General features: G+C 37.0%; 1 protein-coding gene across 1 annotated transcript; it reads left to right on the top strand.

Annotated features, from left to right (window-relative positions):
• The first annotated feature begins 5,837 nt into the window (after positions 1 to 5,837).
• LOC122926025 (protocadherin gamma-B4-like) lies at positions 5,838 to 13,829 on the top strand. The gene is made up of 2 exons (XM_044277416.1): positions 5,838 to 8,210; positions 13,656 to 13,829. The coding sequence occupies exons 1-2, from the start codon at positions 5,838 to 5,840 to the stop codon at positions 13,827 to 13,829; spliced, it is 2,547 nt and encodes an 848-aa protein (XP_044133351.1).
• Positions 13,830 to 14,070: the final 241 nt, after the last annotated feature.

The following is a 14,070-nucleotide window of genomic DNA, read 5'->3' as shown; positions in this document are numbered from 1 at the left end:
TGTTACTATGTTGCAATGAAATTCATACATTTTTAACAGCTGCTAAAAATAGATGCAAAATTAAATGCAAAAATGGATGCACAAAGGGTTAGAAAATGGCCATAAAAACTGACAGTGTCTCCATTTTTAACAGCCTATTTTTTATTTTTTACATTTTGTTCATTTAGCCTTATATTGAACTATATGATGGAGGCAGCTTCGGGAGGGAATGATGTTACTTATATGGGACTGTGTGTTGGAAGAACCTGAAGGAACGGAGTGATGTTTTGTACATAGGACTGTATTTTGGAGGCGGCTGAAGGCAAAGGGTTGATGTCATTTGCATGAAACTGTATGTTGGAGGGGGCAGGAGAGACAGTGTGATGTTATTTACATGGGAATGTATGGTGGAGGGACATTACAGGGAATATTATAACTACTAGAGGCACTGTAGAGGGTATTATAACTACAGAAGATATTTTAGGGGGCCTTATTACTACTGGGGGCTCTATAGGAGTGCCTTATAAATTTGTCTTATTTCAACTGAGGTCATTATAGGGGGCTTTATTACCACTGGGGGCACAATGGTAGGACCTTATTTCTAGGATTGAGTACTGGATCTTTTGAGACCCAACCAAAGCACATAGTATAACTTGTATTTTCTATGTATACATTCCTGCTCATTCCTTGGCTCATTCCTTTGCAGTCAAGGAGGGGAATCTTATCAGTGACTGACAGCCTTCCCTCTATGACTGCGTGTACAGAGATACTGTAGCTGGCAATCACTGAAAGGACTTCCTCCTTGACGTCAAAGTCTAGAATGAGCAGGAACTTAAATAAAAAATTTTACACGTTTTGCTGAATATTTTCCTATATATCAATCTTCTTAGCTCATTCTGCTCTATAACATGCTGCCTTCAGCAAAGACATAATGTTCAGTGTGACAGGTTCCCTTTAACTATGTCTCATGGAGGAAATTCTACAAAATCAGAAACTATAATGTAAATTAACTTTGAGGCTATTTGAATGAGTATTATATATTTCAAGCAGAAACTTTATGAAATCATATTGAATGAGGATTATTCTAGCAGTACCATAGGAGTTAATCAAAATGCCTAAGAATAAGATAGAGATAACTCCATATAAATAATATTTTTATTAATATACTTAATTATGAGAACACTGTACAGTATTTCTCAAAACAACTGTAAAATTTGATTATCAGAAGACAAGAACATGTGAACTCTCTGTGGGAGCCAGAGATGGTGGTGGCTTAATGATCCAATGTACTCTGTTAGTGAAGATTATGAATAACAATGCTGCTTAAAAATTACCTACATACTGTACCTCTTATGCAACTCTATGCAAATGCAGCATAGTTAACAGTCACATTTGCTGAGTTATCACTTCTAGTTAACGCGTTATGACTGTTAAAGAGGACCCTTCACCTTTTTTTTGTTAAACTAAGTACCTTAACAAGTAGGGTATGCTTCGCTGATGCTACTATGACTTTTCTTTTTTTGAAACACCCCTCTGCTTCTTTGCTGTGCCCCGTTCTGCTTTTGTGCCCTGTATGCTAAGAGATATCAAGAGTACAGGAAGAAGGAGATACCAGCGCTTCTCAGTGGGTGTCTCCTTCTCTCTGGCTGTTGGGTGGTTCAATCGTAGTGGACCATGTCACAGCCAGGGAGAAAAAAACAGCTCACCTTCTCCCTGACTGTGATGTGGCCCACTGTGATTGGACCGCACAAACGCCAGGGAGAAGAAGATGCCCACTGAGAAGCGCTGGTGCCCCCTCATCCCTGTACCAATGCTATCTATTAGCATACAGAAAGTAAAAACAGAACGGGGGCAGAGCTTGGCAACCGAGGGGTGTTTGTAAAAAAGAAATGTTATAGCAGCATCAGTACCCCTCTTGTAAAGATACTTAAAGAAAAAAACTGTGAAAGGGCCTCTTCAACTCTGCTACAATTCCAGGATATAAGACTAATCAGGCCTCAAAGGGGTTTGCCCCCAAAACAAACATATTCCCTATCCACAAGATAGGGTATAAGTATCTAATCAATGGGGCTCCAACTACTAGGACCCCATACCGATCACAGAAGTAGGGTCCTGTGTCCCAGTACATGTACACTGCTGCTTCATTCATTCTCTAGGAGACTACCAGATATAACAGTACAATTTGTTGTTGTTTTGTGAACATAAGGTGAAGTTATGTTGGCCCTGATTTATTGATTGAAATAGATATTAAAGTTAAATATTGTTATCGTTTTAAATGTATTTATATTTGCAAACGGGGGCCAGTAGATAGCTATACTAAGGCTTTGTAAGCAATAGAAAACTATATTATTCTGCTCGTCAATAGAAAGCTAATAAGATGAGACATAAATCCAGAGTGAACTGAGGTTAGACTTGCTATAATTAAAATTATTTTTAAATTCATAAAATAGTTGGGGTTTTTAAGCATGTGTGCATTTCTTAATAATAATTTGAAATTCCTTATAGTCTATACCAGTGGTTATAAACTTTTTCACGCCAAGACCCCTTAGTGACAAGAAGTTCACTCCAAGTACCCACAAGGAAGCAGCATTGATACATATTAACAAAAGAAGGTTATTCTCCTGCCACTATCATAGGCTCTGTTGTAACCCTGTGTCAGCAGTTCCTTCAAATGAAAGAATGGCACAGCACACAGCACTAATATTCCCAATAAAATGGTAGATACCTTATTAGGTCCTATGTTAGATGACTATTACTTTTTCAATTATATTTGGTGCTACCAAAATACAGGAAAATGCAGCACTATATACCTATTATATCCATTTATGTCCCCCTCCAATGTGGATGTTCTCTTTCCTCATCTTCTACATTTGGATACGACCACAACAATACCCCTTCATTCAGCCATGTCTCAACTCTGCAAAGTTTGTCACACAGACATCTTAGGTTCTTACTTTTCCATCATCATAGTCTGCCCCTGACAGTAACACTGTCATAAACATAATGTCTCCAAAAATAATTTTGCTAAGTTGATATTGTGCCAAGGGTATGCTCACAGTAATAGTGCTCTCAAAAGTCTCAACAATAGCATTAATTTTCTTCCAGATTGCCCTTAATAGTAATAATGCCCCTACAGTTCACCTAATAGTAATAATGTCCCCCACTGTACCTTAGAAGTAATATAGTTCCATAGGGCCCCCCTGTAAAAATAAAACCCACCATAATACCCACAATAGTAATAACCCCCCATGGTACCCTCAGTAGCAGCCAAGCCCACCTTTATGCCCCTAGTAGTAATAATGCTCCCATAAGTAATACTGCACCCCTAGTGCCCCAGTAGTAATAAAGCCTATCACAGTGTCTTCAGTAGTTACAAAGCCCACTATAATGTTCCCTGTAGTATTAAAGCTTACACAGTGTGCCCCAGCAGTAAATATACCCCCCCTGTGTTGCTCTCAGTAGTACTAATGTCCCTAAAAGTGCCTCCCAGTAATAATGACACCCACCATAGTGCCCTGCAATAATAATGAAACCACCATAGTATGACTGGGAAGTAACAGAATCTGCTTATAGTGCCCCAGTAGTGATAAAGCCCCCATAAGGTGTACCTCTAGAATAAAATCCCCCCCCCATTTGTAATATGTGCCAGTAGAAAAAAATGCCCCTTTATAATGTGTGCTAGTTGAGAAACAAAGTCCATATATCGTAAGCTACTATAGCTGGGCAGCACGGTGGCTCAGTGGTCAGCACTGGTGCCTTGCAGTGCTTGTATCCTAGGTTCAAATCCACTCTATAAGTGGGGGTCCAACCACCAATATCTCCTGTACAATTAACTAAATGGAGCAGCAGATTAATTATGCACCATTCTCTATATTCTTTCTGGAGATAGCCAAGTAAAGAACACGCTTGACAGCCCTTTTATTTATATAGGGGTACATGCCCCTATCTTCCTGTGATCGGTGGAGATCTCAGCAGTTGGACCCTCCTGTCCATAGGAGATACTTTTTAAAACTGAAATACCCCTTAAAATAAGGAACAGAGAACCTAGAAAGGATTTCTGTGCTGGTCTTGATATCCCCTGTGCTACAGTCCAAGTGTCTAAAAAATCTAAGATGGCTCAGAGCTGCTTTAGGTTTCTGTCTTCATTTTTTGGCATAAATTAAGATAAATTTGTCATGGCTACTGGCCATGACTACTTCCAGCCTTTGTCATAACCCCTTTAGGAAAAGTGGTGAAGGTGGCATAAAAAACTGGGAGATATGACTATTTTAGTTAAAAAGTCACAATCACATACGGGGTTATGTCTAAAAAAGTGGGCATGGCATTACCAGGGAAGGGGAAGCAGGCCTGTCTTATTCATCATTTCCTATGCCTGTTTTAGGCATAGAAAATGGTCTAAATGTAGGCCAGCTAGGAAGTTGGCTTATATTTAGACTGGCGCTGGATGCGCTGAGGTTATGTAGAGACCTGTGCCTCTTCATAACTTTGGAGCATACATCCGCAGATATAGGGGTTATTAAGACCGGCATTTTTAACACCATTTTCCAGGTGCAAGGGAGATATTTCATGTATGAACTATTTCAATTTTTCAACTTTTGTGGAGCATATTTTATTTGTGTAAGGGGTCTGTCTGCCTGACTGAGTTCCAAATTAGAGTTTTTATTGCTGTATAATTAATGTTTAATGCAAGGTTACAATAAGGTGGCTGTATAAAAACAAAGTTGCATTTTTATACCTGGATTCCTATGATACTTCTCAAAAAATGTAGGCTTTTAAGTTCAATTTAAGATTTTAGGATTTACTTTTGAAATATTGACAACAATAATAGGTTAATCGATATTTCCATTTTATTTTGTGGACCAGCAAATTAGGAAAACTGGCAAAAAATACAAAACTAATTGTTTATTTCTACCCACTAAATATATAAAAATGATTACAGTATATCACATTAATATATAAAAAAAATACTCAAAGTATCATATAAAGATATGATTGAGTGAAAAAGGTTCATCTAAAATAAGTATAAGAATATAAGTTAATGTGAAATATTTGGGATATTATTTTGTTAGACAAGGCTAGGTCATCTAGAAATAAAACCAAAAAAATAAATGGTGTACTATTGCACGTTTTGTAGTGCTACTTATATCTGAAACTACAAACATATCACTCATTTTCTAAATGCAAGTTACTTAAAGAAAGCGACATATGGTGTTTCTCACATCTCTTAGATTATATAACATGCAATTCAATGTGATACCAATTGCCACCCACTAAGAAAATTGCATTTTTTAAATATAATCACAACCACCTTTTATCCTATATTTCAGGATGCAAACTTTAGTTATGCTTTCAAATTGCTAGAAAAAAGATATTTATTACCCTGATGCTTTCAAATAAATTTGGCCAAGCAGGAGTACAGTAGTAATTTTACTCATCAGTTTTCATAAAAGTTATGTTCTTTACATTAGCTGTTATACGGTAAGTCCACAGGTAAAACGCTTAATATTAATTTAATAAAATATTGTAAAAATGTTATGTTGTGATCAGATTTAAAATATTTTAGTAGGATATACAACATATTAAAAAATAATATATAAAAGTAAATTTGGAATATACTAATATCCTGTAATTCTTACATTTGTCCTCATGATGTCAGTGTTGGATAAGATGGTAGACAAGCTGAATATTCTGTGTGTAGAGCTGGTGTTGCTTACAATAACCATATACTGGAGATCTTAAAGAAGGATGGCAATATATCTACAGCTCTTGATTCAATTGCGGTTATCTTTTCTCCTTTGATTCTGGATCATACATTGCTGTTTTCCTTGGATTTTAAAGACTTTTCTTCTATAGACATCATGGCATGGCAAGTAATATTTCTATGCTTTAATTTGTGTTCTGTGGCTGTTTCTAATCCACTTCACTATTCAATTCTAGAGGAAATAAAGATAAATGCCGTAGTTGGGAATTTGGTGAAGGATTTGGGATTGAATACCAATGAATTAGAAATAAGAAAATTAAGGATTGTTTCCCATGCCAGCAGGAATTATTTCAATGTGAACATAGAAAATAGCAATTTATATGTCAATGACAGGATAGATAGAGAAGAGCTTTGTGGATCAGAGCAGATCTGCTTTATGGACCTTGAGATTCTGGCTGAAAATCCTGTGAATGTTTATCCTGTCAAGGTGGAAATCAAGGATATAAATGACAATTCACCAAGTTTCTCCAAGGATAGTTTTGAAATAGGAATAAGTGAATCTGCTTCACCTGGAGAACGATTTGTTCTGGGAAATGCAAGAGACCCAGATATTGGGTCTAATTCCTTGCAGAGTTATACCTTGAGCCCAAGTCCACATTTTACCTTAGGGGAAAAAACTGATAGTAAAGGAACAAAACACCCAGAGCTGATCTTGGAGCAAAACCTAGATAGAGAAGAGCAGAAAAAATATACATTAATTCTGACTGCATCTGATGGTGGAAACCCTATGAAAACTGGAACTGCTGTTATCAAAATCTTTATTCAAGATGTAAATGACAATTTTCCCATCTTTAGCCAGGACATCTATCAAACAAACTTAGATGAAAATTTACCACTTGGTTCGCCAGTTCTTCATCTAAGAGCCACGGATAAAGATGAAGGCTCCTATGCAGAAGTTTCATATTCATTTAGTCATATTCCTGAAAAAGCCCACAGCATTTTTTCTTTGAATTCAGAAACTGGAGTTATTATAACAATAGGAAAATTGGATTATGAGTTAATAAAAAGCTATGAGATGACAGTAGAAGCAGCAGATGGTGGAGGCCTTGTGGCTAAATGTACTGTAATAATCCAAATAGTGGATATCAATGATAATGCACCTGAAATAATTATTTTATCTCTGTTAACCTCTATTCCAGAGGATTCACCATCTGGGACACTTGTAGCACTAATTAATATCAAGGATTTAGATTCTGGGAAAAATGGTGACGTTTCATGCCAAATATCAGAAATATTGACATTTACCTTGATGCCATCGTCTAATAATTACTACAAAGTTGTAACCACAAGTTACCTAGACAGAGAAGGGAATTCAACTTATAACATCACAATTGTTGCTAAAGATGAAGGGTTTCCTGAAATGGTAACTAAAAAGACAATGTATTTAATAATTTCTGATATAAATGATAATCCTCCACTCTTTGATAAACCTGCTTATATTACTTATATTCCTGAGCATACCCCAGCTGGAACATCAATGTTTTCTGTTCATGCTACAGACCTAGATGAAAATGAGAATGCCAGAGTTATATATTCTATCTTTAACACGCATGTTGATGACATACCAGTCACATCATATATTTCAATAAACTCAATGTCTGGAGTTCTCTATGCCCAGAGCTCTTTTGACTATGAGCAGTTGAGGGAAATTCAGTTCCAGGTGATGGCTAAAGACAGTGGTTCTCCTCCTCTAAGCAGTAATGTCACAGTGAGGATATGTATCATTGATAAGAATGATAATGCTCCTAAGATTCTCTACCCATCACCAGAGACTGAGGAATCAGCATTATTTGAGTTTATTCCTCACTTTGCTGAGAAAGGTTATCTAGTCACCAAAGTGATTGCAGTGGACGCTGACTCTGGACACAATGCCTGGCTCTCCTATCACTTACTACAAATTCAAGAACCATCTTTATTCACCATTGGCCAATATACTGGAGAAATCAGGATTGGAAGAGATCTTTCAGACATGGAATCTTTGAGGCAAAAGATTGTGGTTTTGGTAAAAGATAATGGTGTTCCATCTTTGTCATCTACAGTCACAATAAATATGGTTGTAGCAGAAAACTTTCATCAGGTTTTACCAGAGATAAAGCATCATCCCAATAAATCTGAAATTTCTTCTAATGCAACCTTTTACCTTGTAATCGCCATAGCTCTGATTTCCTTATTGTTTATTATAACAGTATTGATAACAGCCATTTTTAAGTGCCAGAAGTCAAGTGTACCACCATCTTTTGGAACATATAGTAGAAATATGTACCCTCAGTTCACCCTGGGATATCCTTCTGAGATCAGTGATACAAGTTTACCTTTCCCATTCTCATATGATATGTGTGTGACTCTAGACTCAAAGCAGAATGAAATTGCTTATCTGAAACCAGTGCAGAATGTCCCCACTGACAGTCTTATAGATACAAATGATTCTGCTATTGTTAGCGAAAATTTATCTGGAGCACAAAATATTCAGGTAAGTTAGAATTATGTTCTTAGATGTTGTTATAAGTATAACTCTGTCTTCTTTTAGAAAGGCATTTAATAATATTGTTCATAGATTCTAATTGTTTTATATAATTTAGAAGTATTTGCTTTATGCCATAATGGAAGTCACTTTAGGGGTACTTAAGGGTACTTACTGAGAACATGGCTGTCTATAATATCTGTAATTTAATTCAGTTTCTCTCTATTATGGCCATCTCATATTAAAGGGACACTACAGACTACTATCATTTGTTTCTAACATATTAACAACCTATATGTGAATATTCTGTTTAAATGTTTATGTATTTACCTTTTTTTTTTACAAGAAATTTTTGTTCTTTTGGATATAATATTTTAAAGTTACCCCATATATTATAATTTTTGCTCTGGCTTATAATTTCTTTCTTTGTTTGGACTTTTTGAAGGTCAAACAGCCTGCTTTGCTTTCTCTGTCAGACTATTCACTTTGACTAGAGAGTGAAGAAGGATGAGTCTCCATCAGAGCATCAAACTAATAACTAATAAGTGCAATGCTCGTCTGTGGGCTTCTTTATCTAGGCCTATCAAGAGAACAATAGAGCTGTCACAAGTTTATCCTAATTGTACTGAATTTATTTTACTAACAGATAACTTTTTCCTTCACAGCAGCAGTAAACAAAAAATCGATTACCTACCTATGCAGGCGTTAAACATTTCTGTACTAGCTGCTGCATAAAGAAAACATTAAAAATGAAAAATTATGGGAAGGACAGAAAATTTCCACAAAAGTAAGAAAAGTGTATCATAAATATATGCCACCTCAGTACTGAAGTAGATTTGATTTCTTGGACTGCCAGAAAGTATACCAAATTTATTAAAAGACCTTCATCTCTCGCTCAAGCACTCAGAACATTAACCTCTTTCGGAATGCCTCATCCAGGTGGCCTGCTTTTATCTCTGCAAGGTCATTTTGGAACCTCCTCTGCAATCATGAATATCATTATTAATGATGAGCGGCAGGGGCAATATTCGAATTTGCGATATTTTGCTAATATTTTGTAGAATATTCGTAATATATTCACAAATTCGAGAATTTGCAATTATATTCTTGATTGTGAAACTCGCCAATGCAATATTCGCTTAATGTGCACGAAATACAGGCGTGGCTCACTTATGCTAAATTTTTCAAGCTGGTTTAAGTTTCCTGAAACTGGAGAAAATGGTTGGCATGGCAGAACATTAGAATAGCTTTATATGCAGATAGAGTGCTTTAATATATTCACGCTTGTGAATTTTGGCCAATTAATGATACACATTTTTTTTTCGCAATACGCTCATCTATGTGACATCACAGCACTATGTCTGTAGCATGTATGTAAGTATGGACAGCAGAACCGAATCAGCTACACTATAGATCAATATAACCTACACTGACTATCTCCCCCTAACTATCTGAATTATATATATAAGTTAAGTGTCTAATTTAATACAACAAAGCACAGAGCACAGCAATGACACTGTTGTCTCTTTCATAACTGCAATAAACTTTAGAAAATAGCTGCTGGAGAGGTTCTTATATAGTAAGGGGTAGGCAACTTTCCTATTAGTTGCTAGAGGATGTTGCTAAGCTATGACAGAGATATTGCAGCTTTATCATTGGCCCTCAAGCTAGAAGCAGGGAGGGTTCATGTGTACTGTGAAAAATAATCTAGAATATTCAAAATATATATCACTATATTCGAAATATTCGTGAATTCTCAAGTGCTGATATTCACGATTAATATTTGCGATTGGGCTCGCTATTGAGAAGGTAGAGATGTTTTTCTGTCCGTGTCTTTCCCATTGCTGTATACACAGTGCACAATGAGCACTATATATACAGATCGGGAAATAGCGTTCCTCCAATCCTACCAGTCACTAGATCGCCAGGTCCTAGGGAACTGAAAGAGTTGCTGGGTCTTAACAGATCCAGATCAGCTCTCACATGCATGTTAGAAGGAACTATTTCCCCTCTATTGGAGGCTAATATGTCAACACCAATTACAAGAGAAATTAACAATAATAAAATATAATGTAAAATGACCTCAAATGTCTTGAATTTCCTTATAAGGGGCATAACATGCTAATAAAAACATTTTAAAAGAAATAATAATTAAAAAGATGCCATTGATAGCGCAAACTGCAACTTTTATTCCAACCCCAACAACCATAAACTATATATTTCCTATATTATAATGACATATTTCACTAAGTATGAAAATAAAGATGCAAAATATTAAAATAAAAATGAAAAAAATAAAGCCCCATGTAAATGCACAAAAATTATATAGGTAACTAAAAAAAAAAGCTAATTTTTGAAGCCACATCTATTAACAAAAACAAACATATTTAAATTAGTAACACCATCAACGGTCTCTTAACTCAAGAGGTACACTCCTCAAATATATGAAATCACACAAACGAAAAGAGTGCAACCACATCAATTTTCTAAAATTAAAAATAACTTTTTATTTATATCACAGTAAAAAAACATATATTATTGTACATACATATGTGTACGCAGGGACAAATCACAGTCATAAATCACCTTGTTAACAGACCCATTGCACTAATATTGCCAAGGTGTACCCCCTTACACTATACTGTCTGGAAACTCCTAGCAAAATGAATCACAATGAGGGGATATGCACAATGGCAATCAAATCAATTACACGCATGCTTTCCATGTAAATCTGTGCCTCACTTATATAGCTCTAATCACCAGGATTAAACAAAGTCGAAAGGTGCACTACATGAGTGTATAACATACCAAAATGCAGGGGCTGCGGACAAGGTGAAGTTACTCCTCAACGCGCGTTTTGCGTATAGTTTGCTTCCTCAGGAGGAGTTGTGATATTTAAATTAGTGTTGATTTAGAGATGTTCTATCAGAGGGGACACTATTCTCTTTTGAGACTCTACGCCAGAGCGTAGCAATTAGTATGATTTCCTGGTTGGGATATGCTCAATTAAGTTCCTTTTTTGGAACCACATTTTCTGGAGGAACAGTGAACCCAATGCCAGGATTTGATAGGTTATATTTGCAACAGGGCACAATTGAGGGCACCTTATCCACACTTTACCGATTGCTTCTTGATTTGCAAAGTGGAGAAAGGGCACCATTTTTTGATAGTTGGGAATCAGATTTGCAGACCCGGTTCACAGACGAGGAGGTAGAAAAGATGTGTACGTTCTCCCATGGAATTTCACTGGCGTCACAGGTCAAAGAAAAGAATTATAAGATTCTCTCGAGATGGTACTATTGCCCTACTAAATTGCATCAAATGTTCCCCAATGTGTCGGATAGGTGCTGGAGGTACGAAAACGATAGGGGTTCCTTATTACATATTTGGTGGAGCTGTCCGAAAATCCATTTGTTCTGGGAGCAAATTTTGCAGATTTTTGCTAAATACTCACACAGAACGATTCCTAACACTCCACAACTTACCCTACTATCCCTGATTCCTGGCTCTCTTGCCCAGGTCAAGAAAGGAGTCCTGAGGCACTTTCTAGCTGCGGCAAGGATGGTTATTCCTAGACATTGGAAGTCCAGTTCGACACCCACACTGCTTGAATGGTCAAGAAAGTTAAGGTTTATTCTACGTATGGAAGAGTTGATAGCAAACGAACAAGAAAGAGCTGAATCCTTTGCACGTAGCTGTGACCCCCTGTCCAGTTTCTGGACTCCTTGGAATTTGTTGACTTACTAGGAGCTTAATGAGTTTTAGAATTTGCAAGATCTTTCACGGAATCTTTAGGTCAGGCTCATATGTTTTAATATCTCTCGATGTTTTCTTCCCTTCCACCCCCCTCGTTCCTTATGTCTCTTGTTTCTCCCCATGTTAGTGTTGTTCTAAAGGGTGATAACTCCCTGCGAGTTGTCCGTTTAGCCGCAAGAATATTCTGAAATTGCTATTTGGTTCCATAGGCCACAATGCTTTATGGAATGTATAACATGGAGGCAAGGTTACAAAGTGAGTCTATATCTGTACTCATTTTTTTATGATTATATACATTCTTTGTATTTGTTGTATTGATAACAATTTTCTCATTGTTACTTTATACGCAGGACTCTAAAGGTTCGAATGTAATACTCTATGTATCAATTGTCGCTAGCCATTTTCGATTTTGGTTTTTCCCAATAAAAAGAGAGTAAACATAAATTGGTGTTAAGCGCAAATTTTCGAATAGCAATTTTTTCTTGCGAATAAAGGCACTTCGATAATTCATGAATATTTAGAATATATTGATATATATTCATTAAAACAAATATTCTTTTTTTCTTTAATCTAAACCCATTAGTGATAGGAAATGTAATGGGTTCAGATGAAAAAAAAAAACAACGAATATTCGTATTACGAATATCACGCTATATTCTACATATTTGACAATTCTACCAAGCCAACCCAATAGGAAAGTTGCTTAACGCGATTCGATTAATGCGCATATTTAGTAGCCGTACATGCACGGCGTTCATTTAAATGCTCCCCTGCCGAGATGGCGCACCTGAAGAGCAAATTACCTTGCTGTGTCAGGGACAGAACAGCTCCCCCTTGACGACCAGGGACCGATCCGCAGTGGTCCCGGCCGCAGATCACCGCCACACATCATCTTGTCCCAACGAGCGATCTCGTGCATGCACGCACACATTTCCTCCTCTTCTGGCATCTGGCTGTCACTGAAATTAGAGGATCGGAGATGAGAAATAGCTTTCTGTACATAATTCATTGTGATTGGTACGTTCCTGACTGTGGACCAATCACAATGAGTTATGTACAGAACGCTATCTCTCACATTCGATCCTCTCATTTCAGTGAGAGAAGTGATCGGAGGCATAGTGAAAGTTAGACCTGTGAAAAAATCATCACCCCTCATTAGTCCCCTGTGACCCTTATTTGTCCCCTGTGCCTGTGTGCTGTCTGCCAATAGTGACAGTACATCAGCACCCCCGTCCCTGTCATCCATACTGTCAGTAACCTTGTCCCCGATTATAAATACTCTGTTTCAACCCTCCCCCCATACCTCCAAACTTCTATCTTCTATCTGTGACCAGTCCTTGTCACTGGATTTGCCAGCAGTGACAAATTTATGTCACCAGTGACATAAAACTCCTCTGCTTTTGGAGCATTTTTCTTTTTCAATTTTTTTCTGAATAAAAAATAAATAAAATATTGGGGACGTCCGTACTTGTCTCCAAGTATAAATACTCAGTTTCAAACCCCCCCCCCATACTGAGAAACCTCTATCTTTTATCTGTGATCAGTCCTTGCCACTGAATTTGCCAGCAGTGACACATTTATGTCATCAGTGACATAAAGCTCCACTGCTTTTGGAGCACTTTTCTTTTTCTATTTTTTTCTGAATAAAAAAAAATATATATATATAATATATATAAATTTTACAAAATTTCTCAACAGGTGTACAGCACCGAGGAGGCTTATGCCATATTAGCTTCAGAGTCTGACTATGACAGTGGAGAAGAAGAATCTTTTCTTGTGTATAGCTCTTCTTCTGATTCATCAGTTGACGAACCCTCTCACAGACGCAGTAGAGTTAGCAGCACATCAGATTCTACAAATGACCCCAGCTGAACTTCTGCTACTAACTTTGTACCTCAGGTGCCGGACTTTACAGCCACTACAGGCATTCATGTGAACACTGCAGGATTCGCGGAAGCTGATTTTTTCCAACCTTTTTTTCTGATTAATTGATAGACATGATGGTGGAGCAAACTATTCTTAATGCCAATCAATTTTTCAGCCGCCCACCTCAACTCATACTATACAAGACCCCTTCAGTGGACTCCCACAACCCCTTTGGAGATGAAAAAAT

The sequence above is a fragment of the Bufo gargarizans genome, chromosome 2, assembly GCF_014858855.1.
Source record: "Bufo gargarizans isolate SCDJY-AF-19 chromosome 2, ASM1485885v1, whole genome shotgun sequence".
Classification (NCBI taxonomy): Eukaryota; Metazoa; Chordata; class Amphibia; order Anura; family Bufonidae; genus Bufo; species Bufo gargarizans.
Note: the sequence above shows the minus strand (reverse complement) of the source record. Positions and strands in the feature narration are given on the sequence as shown.

Bases quoted from the DNA above. Each gene is read 5' to 3' on its own strand.
- LOC122926025 (XM_044277416.1), top strand. From the start codon at position 5,838: ATGGCATGGCAAGTAATATTTCTATGCTTTAATTTGTGTTCTGTGGCT. The intron at 8,211-13,655 runs GTAAGTTAGAAT...ATTTCTCAACAG, and splicing joins CTGGAGCACAAAATATTCAG to GTGTACAGCACCGAGGAGGC.